General features: G+C 39.6%; 1 protein-coding gene across 26 annotated transcripts in view; it reads left to right on the forward strand.

Annotated features, from left to right (window-relative positions):
* dlg2 (discs, large homolog 2 (Drosophila)) overlaps positions 1 to 13,044 on the forward strand; it is a 298,249-nt gene that overhangs the window by 29,687 nt on the left and 255,518 nt on the right. For 25 of the 26 annotated variants that reach the window (XM_056240225.1, XM_056240227.1, XM_056240214.1 and 22 more), the window contains exon 3: positions 9,343 to 9,500. In XM_056240225.1, the coding sequence (XP_056096200.1) occupies positions 9,343 to 9,500 (158 nt within the window). Of the gene's footprint in view, positions 1 to 1,989; positions 2,066 to 9,342; positions 9,501 to 13,044 lie in introns of those variants that run through there. The other variant, XM_056240215.1, reaches the window with a different exon arrangement.

Raw genomic sequence — 13,044 nt, forward strand, 5'->3', positions numbered from 1 at the left:
TCTCCTTCAAAACATCTGCCTGGTAGGCTTGGAGGATGGCCATAGTATGTAGGGCCATGCCTGCCTGTCCAGCTGCCATGTAGGACTTTCCGATAAGGGCGGAAGTAGTCCTGCACGGTTTAGAGGGAAGGAGGGGGCGAGATTTCCACGACGTAGCAGACGACGGAGAAAGGTCAATAGCCAGCGTGTCATCGACCGCTGGAATGGCGGGACGCCGCGTGCATGTTCGGGTCTGCTCATACTTTATATCTTCGAGCTCTACATCCGAACCCCAGGTCGTGGATCCCTGCGAGGCCTCAGCGGTCTGGGGAGCGCGACGGGGGGAAATGAATGACTCCTTCTCAAAAAACCGCGAGCCGAGAGCGGAGGGTTTTGAGAAGCAGGTTGTCACAAAATTTGCATTTTGACAAGCCTAGAACAGCCTCGCGCGCATGTGAAAACCCAAACATTTTACACACTTACTGTGAGGGTCGTCACTCGCAATAAAGCGAGCGCATGGCGGCAGGCAACGACGAAACTCCATGGCACTTCACCGCAAGGAGAACTGAGTTCCACTATTCACAGTCGCTGAAGTGCAGATGAAGAATGCTGATGCTAATCCAATATTTTTGGACCAGAAAAAAACGAGAAAGCCGCTTCGTGAGGGCAGAGAAATCTGAGGAGCAGATGGCGTGCACGCCTGTATAATGTGATGACGTAAGAGCGTCGGGGCGGCGCCCGCGCCATCAGCCAATAAATTGGCGTGTTCTATAAGGGTTTCAGACAATCAGCACACCCAGAGGGCGTTCCCACTGCGTCTTAAGCTACGCAGCGTTGAGTGAACCTATGAAAGAGAACAATTTGTTCGGAGATTCTGTCTCTCTTAACTAGAGGTCTTCTCGGGTCCTAAAATCTGTACCCGACCCGAATCACTTCTTACCCGAACCCGACGTGCATAAATGAATTTAACGGCCCAGTTTGTTGTCAGTGGTCTACCGCCTCACCATGTCTGTATTTCATCTCCAGAGGCTTCCTCTGCACTTAATACACCGTGATACGAACAGTAATGATGCCATTGGTTTCCCCCTCCCCCGTATCAATTCCAGCACGAGTCCTCATCCTTTTGAAGTGCATGCAAAGTGGATTCGCTGCACTGGAAACAGCGTCTTCTCGAGGGCAGGTCAAAGTAGACGTCACTTGCGGACAGCCAATGAAGACCATAATCTGGCATTATGCAAATTTGTTACATTGTTACGTAGGTATGTAACAGGAAGAGAGACTGATGACTCGTTTCAGCAGTTCAGAATTTTTTTTTTTTTTTAGGAGATAACTTTATTTCTTGTGCACTTTGATTTTTAAATCTTTGCTGTGTTTACATTCACAAACAGCTATCTACACACCACATGAAAGGTTCTAAAAAGCATAATAGGGGCAAAGTATATTTCTTTAAAAAAAACATTGCTGACCCCAAACTTTTTAACTGTAGTGTATAATGTTTGTTTGAGAACTTTAAAATAATTTAAAATAGTTTTTTTGAGATTCTTTAAAATACTTTGATTAGATGTTCTTGGTGGTTTTGGAGATCTTTGCTCATGCTGATGATTGCAGTGATCACAAATCAGGGGTTATGTCCTCAAGGGCTCAGCTCTTTGCCCTGAGTTTAACTGTCCTAAACACTCTCCCAGCTGCCCCGGTCCAGCCTACAGACAAACACACAGACACCACATCATCATCAGTCCGCACCTGCTCGGCTCTTATGCATAAGTATAAACTGCCACTGTTAGGCTCTCTGAGGTGAACAAGGGGCATGTTTGAGTGCTTACCATAACAGCTTTAAAATCCACCGAATCACAAAGCATCTGAAGTAATGATCAGCTGTATTCTCTCTGTGTGTGTGTGAGGGTGTAAGGTCATTGTCTGAATTGTAGGGAACAGGAGGCCTGTGCAAGGATTAAGCTGTCTGCTAACATGCTGTTAGATCAGGCATCTGGCATTACACACACACACACACACACTACTTCTTGCTGTTTCACTGATGACATTTTGCGCAACATGTCCGTGGAGAACAGGGGACTTTTACCTCTCTGTAAGTTTATTAGAAATCACTGCTGCTTTTAAATTTTTTTTGATGTGCATGTTATCGATGCGAGTTATTTTAACAGTTTGTTCTAGAATAGTATTTCTTATTTCTGTATTTTATCAGTTGAGACTTTGCATTCACTGTTTCTCAAATTGTGTCACCCACGTCTCTTTGAGAAGGCGGGATTTGCATAAATGTAAGTCTTTGATGGTCTCACTTTCAATTTGTGCTTCCACTTTAGAGGCAAAAGTGACTAAATCACATTTTAAGTAATCTTTTTGGTGTTTGTGGCTTTGCACCAACTCAAATGCTTGAATAAACAGTGTGATTGATATGTGTTGAACTTAACTCGCTCTGAAACGCTGGGCCAGGCAGGCATCTGTAGGAGGAATAACAAATGGAGTCTTGTTATTAAGTTTTATTTACATGTGAATGCATTTTCTTTCTTTAAGATGGAATAGACTGCAAGCTTCTGTTTGAAAGATGCTTCTTTTGTTAGGTGGAAAATGCCTGTTTTGTGCTACAGCTTTGGCAACGCTATATTGTCTCCTGAGCAGCTTTACATGCATTATCACATGCAAAGGACTCATGTGGTTCTGTTGACCAATGCAGACTCTCTGTTATGAAGTAGGGTTAGCTGATTGAATGTTGTTCCTACTAAAACTGTATTTGTCTGTGAATGGGTAAGCAAAACATTTATTTTCTGTTTTATTTAAATATACATTACACTTACAGTGCTGTGACAAATGCATTTTTTAAAAGTACAAATAATTAACGTGTTCTCTCAACGAATACATCATTAAAACTGCAGGTATAGAAATACAGAATTTAGAAAATGTTGTCAGTTTTAAATGATATATAGTTTGTCACATTAGCTGGACATTGTAGTAGTTACTTTTACAAATGCCATGTAAACTACCCACATATGTGTTTTCAATGTAGGTTTGTGTCTCTGCAGGTTTGTAATATTTCTTGTCATAGCCTATCTGAAAAAATCTGCTCATGAGATTTTTTTTTCCTGTATTTTTTATGTGGGATGCTTTCTATATTTTGACACAATGTCATCTGGTACTGAGCACATTTCATCCACACATTCCATATAGGCACTCCAAACACACAGAATGTTCCTTTCTTTTATCTCCTCTCTCAAAGCAGGAGCTTAGTTCATTCCAAGGCAGGATCTGTAACATTTAGTAGAGCATATGGTGGCTGGATTCACGGCAGAGCTGCTGACTTTTACCCACCATGCATTGTGGCTTAATGTAACTGTCGCTTTTAAATCTGTGTTGTCCAGGCTGAACGAGCAGAGCTCTCCAGATGGTCCCAAGTGCTTGCACTCTAGTTTAAATATTTGGAAATCTCTGACGTCTCTGTTTAGTATCTCTTGAGGCAGGGTGGAAGAGAGTTGACCCACAAAAGTAATACAGCTCACAGAACCTCTGACCTCGTTTAGTATCACTTAATAGAATTACTTTTGTCTTCTCAAAATTGGTGTACATAGAAATGGAAGTACAACAGTATAATTCATAATTAGTATAAATGTGAGAATTGTATTAAAATATTCATTCACAAATGCAATTTACAGGTAAATATAATATATATTGTCACGATCTGTTTTAGTTTAATTTTCATGGAATTTTTAGTTCGTATTTCTGTTATCTGTTTTCTGTGTTTGTTTTGTTCCTAGTTTCCCGCCAGTTATTAGTTGTCATGGAGACTCATTCAATCATCACACCTGTTTGTTATTTTGTCATCATCACTGTGTATTTAAGTTCCTCTTTGTGCTCCATTCTGTTGTCCGGTATTGTTGTGTTCTACACGCCGTCATGTTGCCTTTCTTCATGTGGATTACTTGAGTTTGTTTTATTTAAAGGTGCATTGTTAATATTTAGGAGGATCTGTAGACAGAAATGCAATATCATATACATAACTATGTTTTCAGGGGTGTACAAAGACCTTACATAATGAACCGTTATGTTTTCATTACCTTAGAATGAGACATTTCTATCTACATACACCGTGGGTCCCCTTACATTGAAATAGCCATTTTGCGCCGACATGTTTCTACAGTGGCCCTAAACGGACAAACTAATATAGAGCGCTTTTCGTCACCGTTGTTCTTCGTGCAAAGAAGCTAGCTAAAGTCAGCGAATAAAACACTGACACAATGATGAACAAGTAACAATAATATTCGCAATAACATATCGTTTTACTGAATAATAAAGTAAACATCATTTCTTAATTTGTCTTTATAAAGAAACCTCATTGCTTAACTGGCTACTCTGCTGTCTCAGACGATGACATCTTTTCCTGTCGGCCACCGTAACTTTTGTTGGTTGCAATTCGTAACCTCTAGATTCCGCTAAAAATCACACACTGCACCTTTAATACATCTTTTGTTTTATTAAACCTTTTTAGCCATTCAGTCGTATCCGACTCTTGGCGATCCTATGGGCCATCTCTCGACATGCTTTCCGGTCTTCTGCTTTCTTTTTCAGCTGTTTGGTCTGTGTCACTCTTGATGGTCACTCACTGTGTTTTTTGATGGCATATCTGTTCATCATTTTTAACCTTTATTTAACTGACCAGAGTACAAAGAAATTATTTCCAATGTTTTCACTGATTAACGTAATTGTATTTTGTAAATATAGAGAAATTTTGATTTTGATGGCTGCAACACACTCCAAAAAAAGCTGGGACAGAGCCATGTTTACCACTGTGTCACATCACCTTTCCTTTAATTACACTTTTCAATCATTTGGGAATTGGATACTAATTGTTGCAGTTTTGCAAGTTGAATTTTTACCCAATCTCGCCTGATACTCCGTGGTGGTCATCATTGTCTGATTCTCAATTTCATGACGGGCCATACATTTTAAATAAGAGACAGATAGTGTCTACGAAACCACTCTGTTGTAGCACATGCAGAATGAGGCCTGGCATTGTCTTGCTTCCCAGGAAATATGTCATCTTGATGGCAGTGTATGTCTCTGTACAATCCCAATATATGCTTCCACCTCAATGGTACCTTCACACACTTGGAAATCACCCATGCGTGCACTGATACACCTCCATACCATGACAGATGTTTGCTTTTGCACCTGTCGCTGGTGAAAGTCTGGACGGACCCTTTCGTCTTTGGGACTGAGAACTCAATGGGTCACATTCACCAAGAATGTGTAGTTTGCATAAGCACAAATTTGTGCGTGAAATGTGCGTACGAACAATTTTAAGAACAAATCACGATTCACCAAAAATGATGTATTAAAATTTATTCAAAATTTATGAGAAAATATAGGAACAACTGAAACCGTTACTTACTCTGAACGGCCTTATAATCGCGTTAAGAAGTTATATTTCAGCCTAAACGACAATAATTATATTGAAGTATGTTGCATTAATTGTATTATATAATCCATATATACAATTATATAATAAAATTATTTATCTTGTATGCATCTTAAATACATTCCATCATATACAGTTAAAGAGTAAGAAAAGCTGCTGTATAGCTTTAGCTGCGAGGTTTCTGAATAACCCAGATATATGCGTGTACAGCTGGCTACTGAGAGGTCTGTAATGTGGATCTGTATAAAAGGTGTTTATTGTGAGAACTGGTGAGAATGGCACACTTGGCTTTGCTCGAGGATCGGGCGAGAGTGTGTCTGCAAACAGCGGCAAGTTTGACAAGAGTGACAAAAGGCTGTAAGGAAAGCGTGTGCAGAAAACCCTTATGTGGAGATGGTTTGGGTGTGTTTTATGCAAATGACTAACCTTGTGCACACGGCGGCTCGTTTAGAATACTCCAAATTCACTAACATCAGAACGATGTTAAGAACAAATTCATGTGTGTACGAACGTTGTGAATTAGGCAGAGATTTTTCGTGAGAATTTCTCCTGTGGGTACAAATACGAAATAATACAAGCAATTATTAGTGAATGAGACCCAATGCCCGTTTTTCCCCAAAGCAAGCTGAAACGTCGACTCATCTGACTGCAGCACACATTTCCACTGTGTTTTAGACCATCTGAGATGAGCTGGGGCTCAGAGAACTCTGTGGCATCTCTGCATAGAACTGATGTGTCTTTCTCCTTGCGTAACAGAGATTCAAGGTGCATTCATTGATGCAACAGCAGACAACAGATTTCCAAAGTACTCCTGAGCCCATGGTCCTATATACACTCACCGGCCACTTTATTAGGTACACCTGTCCAACTGCTCGTTAACACTTAATTTCTAAGCAGCCAATCACATGGCGGCAACTCAGTGCATTTAGGCATGTAGACATGGTCAAGACAATCTCGTGCAGTTCAAACCAAGCATCAGTATGGGGAAGAAAGTTGATTTGAGTGACTTTGAACGTGGCATGATTTTTGGTGCCAGAAGGGCTGGTCTGAGTATTTCAGAAACTGCTAATCTACTGGGATTTTCACGCACAACCATCTCTAGGGTTTACAGAGAATGGTCCGAAAAAGAAAAAACATCCAGTGAGCGGCAGTTCTGTGGGCGGAAATGCCTTGTTGATGCCAGAGGTCAGAGGAGAATGGCCAGACTGGTTCGAGCTGATAGAAGGGCAACAGTGACTGAAATAACCACTCGTTACAACCGAGGTATGCAGCAAAGCATTTGTGAAGCCACAACACGCACAACCTTGAGGCGGATGGGCTACAACAGCAGAAGACTCCACCGGGTACCACTCATCTCCACTACAAATAGGAAAAAGAGGCTACAATTTGCAAGAGCTCACCAAAATTGAACAGTTGAAGACTGGAAAAATGTTGCCTGGTCTGATGAGTCTCGATTTCTGTTGAGACATTCAGATGTTAGAGTCAGAATTTGGCGTAAACAGAATGAGAACATGGAACCATCATGCCTTGTTACCACTGTGCAGGCTGGTGGTGGTGGTGTAATGGTGTGGGGGATGTTTTCCTGGCACACTTTAGGCCCCTTAGTGCCAATTGGGCATCGTTTAAATGCCACGGCCTACCTGAGCATTGTTTCTGACCATGTCCATCCCTTTATGGCCACCATGTACCCATCCTCTGATGGCTACTTCCACCATGTCACAAAGCTCTAATCATTTCAAATTGGTTTCTTGAACATGACAATGAGTTCACTGTACTAAAATGGCCTCCACAGCAGTGTTAATTTTGTCAGCAAATTTTGATTTAGTTTTAGTCTTAGTCTTTTGACTAAAATGGCATTTAGTTTTAGTCATATTTTAGTCATCTGAATTGTTTTAGTTTTAGTCTAGTTTTAGTCGACGAAATACAATAACATTTTAGTCGACTAAATCTACAGTAGATTTAGTCGACTAAAATATAATGGGTTTAGTTAAATTGTAATGCGTTAATTTAGAATTTCTCTAAAATTTCCAAACCCATTTACTCCCGGAGAAAACATTAACCTATTAATATGAATGATTTTTAAGTTTGAACATGCAATACAGATACAGATTTAACTGCTGTTACTTAAAAAATATCTTAAAATTAAATAAAACCACTTTTCCTAAAGTACAACACAGTCTTCTTTACAATGAATGATATGCATTCCTTATAACTACTTGCATATACATCATTCTTTATTCTTTCAAGCAGACATATTTATTTGTATGAATTCAATATAATTAATCTTTATTAAAGCTATTAACAAACAGTGAATGCTTTTCTCTTTTTCTTTTGTTGCTTGATCAAAATTAAGGACACGGACCGCATTATGTTTATTGCCACTGTCACTTTAAGACGTCGGATCCTGTCCAATGACATGCGGATACAATTGCACTGATGCACATCCGATACACTCACAGTTTAAGACATAACCAGCATAGTTTACATGAATACTCTCTAAAACGGACATTTAGACATACTGTTGTGTGTATTTGTCCATTCAGACACGAAAGAGAGCTCAATTCAGTAGCCTACTCGCGCGCTGTAGGTGTATTGTGCATGACTGCACGCTTCGGGTTAGGTGTGTGCGCACAGAAAACCGCACCGAATAGAACTCTTTTTTGCATCGTCACTCTTATTCAGATCTATATGTCTGCTCTACTCATTCTCCCAGACGTTCACATTTTTTAACGTTTTATGACCGCGGGGTAGATCACGTTACAGTAGCCTACAAATGTGCGCATCTATCACACACGCTCAGGACATCAGTTCTGACGGATCGCTTCCCAAATCGTCACTATCTAACATTTTCGTCTAGTTTTTATTCGTTGACGAAAATGTCAATAGATTTTCGTCATAGTCTTTGTCATTCAAAACTAGGTTTTATTTAGTTATCGTCTCGTTTTCGTCTGTGAAAAAATGTCGTTGACGAATAATTTTCGTCGTTATTTTCGTCAACGAAATTAACACTGCTCCACAGTCACCAGATCTCAACCCAATAGAGCATCTTTGGGATATGGTGGAACGGGAGATTCGCATCATGGATGTGCAGCCGACAAATCTGCGGCAACTGTGTGATGCCATCATGTCAATATGGACCAAACTCCCTGAGGAATGCTTCCAGCACCTTGTTGAATCTATGCCACGAAGAATTGAGGCAGTTCTGAAGGCAAAAGGGGGTCCAACCCGTTACTAGCATGGGGTACCTAATAAAGTGGCCGGTGAGTGTATAACACAGTAGCATGATGGTTTCTCATGGTCAGAGGGCTCAAAGGTCATGCACATTCAACAGAGGTCTCCTGCCTTGCTCTACACAAACTGAGATTTATCTGGATTCCCTGAATCTTTTCACAATTTTTCAGGCAATTTTAGATGGCAAAAGACCTCCACAGCCAACCTGTGACAGCATTACAATGTTCCCACACATATTCTGTATATGTAAAACTTAGTTGTTGCACAGTCATGGGAATTATTGGAAAGCCCTACTACATATTTTCTCATTTTGATTTGACTTGGAATCTGTTTGGCTAAGCTAGCTAGAAATTTGTGTTTAATCTCACTTTTTGACCCAGAAACACAAATTAATCTGTACCATGGCTGCCTCTCAAATATCCAGTTTTTCTCCTCCCCGACTAAACAAGCATGTGTTCGCCTCCTTTCTCTCCCTCTCTCTCTCAACCTTCTTTTCTTCAAACTGTGCTGGATTCATTTAGATGCCAACAAATCAATCTAATAAATTGCCTGTGTTTAATTTGATCTGCTACCAGCTAGAGATTATGTTGGTTTTTAATCCACAAGCCCATTTAGGCAAAGCGTGGTTTGGAAACTACAACCGAGTTCGAGTTGGGATTAAAAAGACATTTATAGTGTTTATCTTTCTCTCTCTCTCAATGTAGATATCCAGGAGTTTTATGAAGTGACCCTGCTGAACTCTCAGAAGAGCTGTGAGCAGAAGTTGGTGGAGGTGAATCACATGGCTAAGCAGTGGGAACACACTGCCACCAGTTCGACATTACCCACCGAGGGTCCGCAGCCAGCTTCCACATCGCCAGAGGTGAGACAAATAAAGAATCATGCACATAGACCTAGTGGTTCTCAACTGGCTTTGCTTCAAACACATGCAGAATAGGTCACAGCTACTGTAGTATTATTTGAGCTTTGCCATCACAGGAATAAATTACAATTTAAGCCCCGTTGCCCCCGGTACCGGGGGCGTCTATTTTTAACAGGTTAAAATATATAAAATTGAGTTATTTTAAAGTGTAATGTATATTTTCCCAACAAATATGCCATCCATTACTTTGCTCATCCGTGGCAAATTCACATAATACACGTAATATACTGAATTTGTCATGGATTAGTAAAGTAATGGATAGCGCATTTGTTTTCAGAAGCCGCGCATCGTGCTGCCCCAGAACACAGGCTATTTTGGCATGAGCTGGCAGATGAAAAAATAATTTGATAGTTTATTTTGGATCTTTCTGAAGTCTATAGCTTGTTGTGTAGTCCAGTTGAAGAGAGGACAGTCCTCTTGGGGAAGGTTTTATTTCTCAGCACAGTGGCAGTGGACAAAAACCGCAGTCTCTCATAACTCCAGCTTCTGCTTGTTGTTTTATGCCTGTTTCACACTGGATGCACAAGCAGAGCAGAGGCAGTGAAGAAGTCAAGTCATCAAGTCAAGCGTTTCAAGTCATCTAGTGAAATTCATGTGCAATATATATTGCAGAAAAACAAAATATCGCAATGTCAGACTTTTCCAATATTGTGCAGCCCTATTTAGCAGTAACAAGTCACGGTTAAGCTGCGCTCAACACTACCAGTGTGAAAGCAAAATGGGTGTGCTTTGCTCCCGTTCTGCATAAGCACAGATTCTTCACTGCCTCTGCTCTGCTTGTGCATCCTGTTTCACACTGGATGCACAAGCAGAGCAGAGGCAGTGAAGAATCTGTGCTTATGCAGAACGGGAGCAAAGCACACCCATTTTGCTTTCACACTGGTAGTGTTGTGCGCAGCTTAACCGTGACTTGTTACTGCTAATTAGGGCTGCACAATATTGGAAAAGTCTGACATTGCGATATTTTGTTTTTCTGCAATATATATTGCACATGAATTTCACTAGATGATTTGAAACGCTCTATTTGGAAAGAATTAATCATTCTAGAATGATTGGGGTGATTTTGTAGCGAAGTGAATCTGCATAGAAAAAAAACAAAACAAATTACGAGCATAGACAAATACAATAGAACAAAGATACAAATGAAATAAACAATGCTTTATGTTTTTCAGTTACATCTAACAGTATTCAGGTTAGAGCCCGACCGATATGGATTTTTGGGGGCCGATGCCGATACCGATATTAGGGAGTAAAAAAAGCCCGATACCGATATATCGGCCGATATTATTTATGTGTATATTATAATACAGTAGCAATATTATTTATGTGTATTATAGTACAGTATACCAGTCAAAAGTTTGGACACTTTCCTATTGGTGTGCACAAACTTTTGATGGGTACTTTACACAGTAGCTATAAACAGAATAAATATATTTTATAAACACGTTTTGCAATGATCACTCAAATGTGGTAATCAAACACTTGTGTGACACATATATGTAATGGAGGCAGGGGGAATGATAGAATGAGAATTATACAGCTGAGCTGTAACCAAACTAGTTTGCATTGCATGTTATATTATATTATATTCTAAATACTGTTGCATAATCTTCACTAACGACTTTGTCTTTTAATTTAGTCATAACTTGTATCAATAAATATATAAAAAGTGTCACTGACAAAACCTTATTATCTTCTATTTTTACTCTTAATTCCTCTAATCTCTACCAGTGGAGGAAGAACTCAGATCTTTTTACTAAAGTAAAATTAATAATATCATAATGAAAACGTTTTTAATTACATATGTACAGTACTTGTATACTATTTTAAATAATTAGTAAGCAAAATGTAGGCTACTAAACGTGAAACTAGGCTACTCTTAATGCAAAATGGCCCTATATAAAGTGTTATAATTATATACATTTTTGGAATATTGCTTGATGTTGTAACGTAGCGTTATAGGCAGAATGAGCTTTAACACGGTGTCTACACCGGACGCGGCCGTTACTGCTCGCGTTGCAACAGCTGTTTACCCGAGACAAAGCAGAATCAGTTTACTGTCGGAGATCGCTCGCGCCACGCATTTTAATCAATGTTTCATCAACCAATTGCCTTAATAAATAAGAAGTATAGGCCTAAATATAGCAGACAATATAATCAGGACTTCTCAGCTGCGCGCTTTGAATAGTCACAAGCTCACACAATACGTGACAGAGGCTTGTAGCAGAGAAATCAATTCTGTGAATTACACTACGCAAATCACAAGTAGGCTACTACCCACCGGATGAAGAAGGGTTGGCTCTCAGTCTCCACAGGCTACATAAAATATTCATTTTATTTTATTTTATTTTTCGTGTTCGCATTTATGAGGAAAAAACAATGTTACAGACGCGACAGTTCAGCACTACGGACGTGAGCGCTCTGAAAGCGGCACTAATGCTTTGAAACTTTCACATAGACATCAAACAAAAAAGCACAAAACCTTTCGTTTCAAAGTGAATTTCGTTTTGTATTAATTGTATCTTAATTTTAATCAATGTTTCATCAACCATTTGCCTGGATTTAATTTATAAGAAGTAAATATAGCAGACGATAGATAATCTCGACACGGAGGCGCCTGCGGGTGAACTGGAGCTCATCTCATGAACCGAAACTCAGCGTATAGACCTGAGAATTGAAATATATCTATATTGAAATGTCTACTTTTAAACAGAACCATTCAAAACGAAAGACAGACAGACTCATGTAATCGTATGAAATGTGCATTTCTCTCTGGCGCGCGTTCACTGAAGATCGTGAGTCAGCATCGTCAACTTTATCTTTGGCTGACACTGACTGAAAACACTTGTTTATTAATAAACAATTAAAATGTCTCCTTGCTATATTTGTTGTGTTCATAATCATTACTTTTGCCAGTTCTTGTGACAGCTTTTAGGTGCTTTATTGGCAGCGCCACCCTTACATGAATCACGCACCCGCATTTTTTAAAATATTCATTTATCGGCCATTATAAATGCCGATACCGATAGTTAGGAAAATGGCTAAAATCGGCCGATAATATCGGCCCGCCGATATATCGGTCGGGCTCTAATTCAGGTACATAAATTGAATAATCAAATGTATGTTAACACTGCATAGTCTTCACTGTATAAATTAAATATAATTAATCTTTGTTAAAGCTACAAAAGTGATGATCTTTTTGTATTTTATTGTTTGATTAACATTAACGAGCGGGTTATATTAGGCTGATGTCACTTTAAGACTGAATGCACGGATCCAATATAATGATACGCATCTGTTTTCTTTCTCAATAATTTACATTCATGTAAGCCATAAGTGACTGTGTTTACAAGAATACTCACCGAGACGGGCATTTTGACATAATTTTGCATGCATGTGTCCGTTCCAGCACAAATAGATGCTGAAGAGAACGGAATTCTGTGTTTGCGTGCTGTGTGTGCTGTTATAAGCGGCACTGAAACAA

Source organism: Rhinichthys klamathensis, unplaced genomic scaffold, assembly GCF_029890125.1.
Source record: "Rhinichthys klamathensis goyatoka isolate OS25496 unplaced genomic scaffold, OSU_Roscu_1.1 h1tg000585l_1, whole genome shotgun sequence".
Taxonomy (NCBI): Eukaryota; Metazoa; Chordata; class Actinopteri; order Cypriniformes; family Leuciscidae; genus Rhinichthys; species Rhinichthys klamathensis.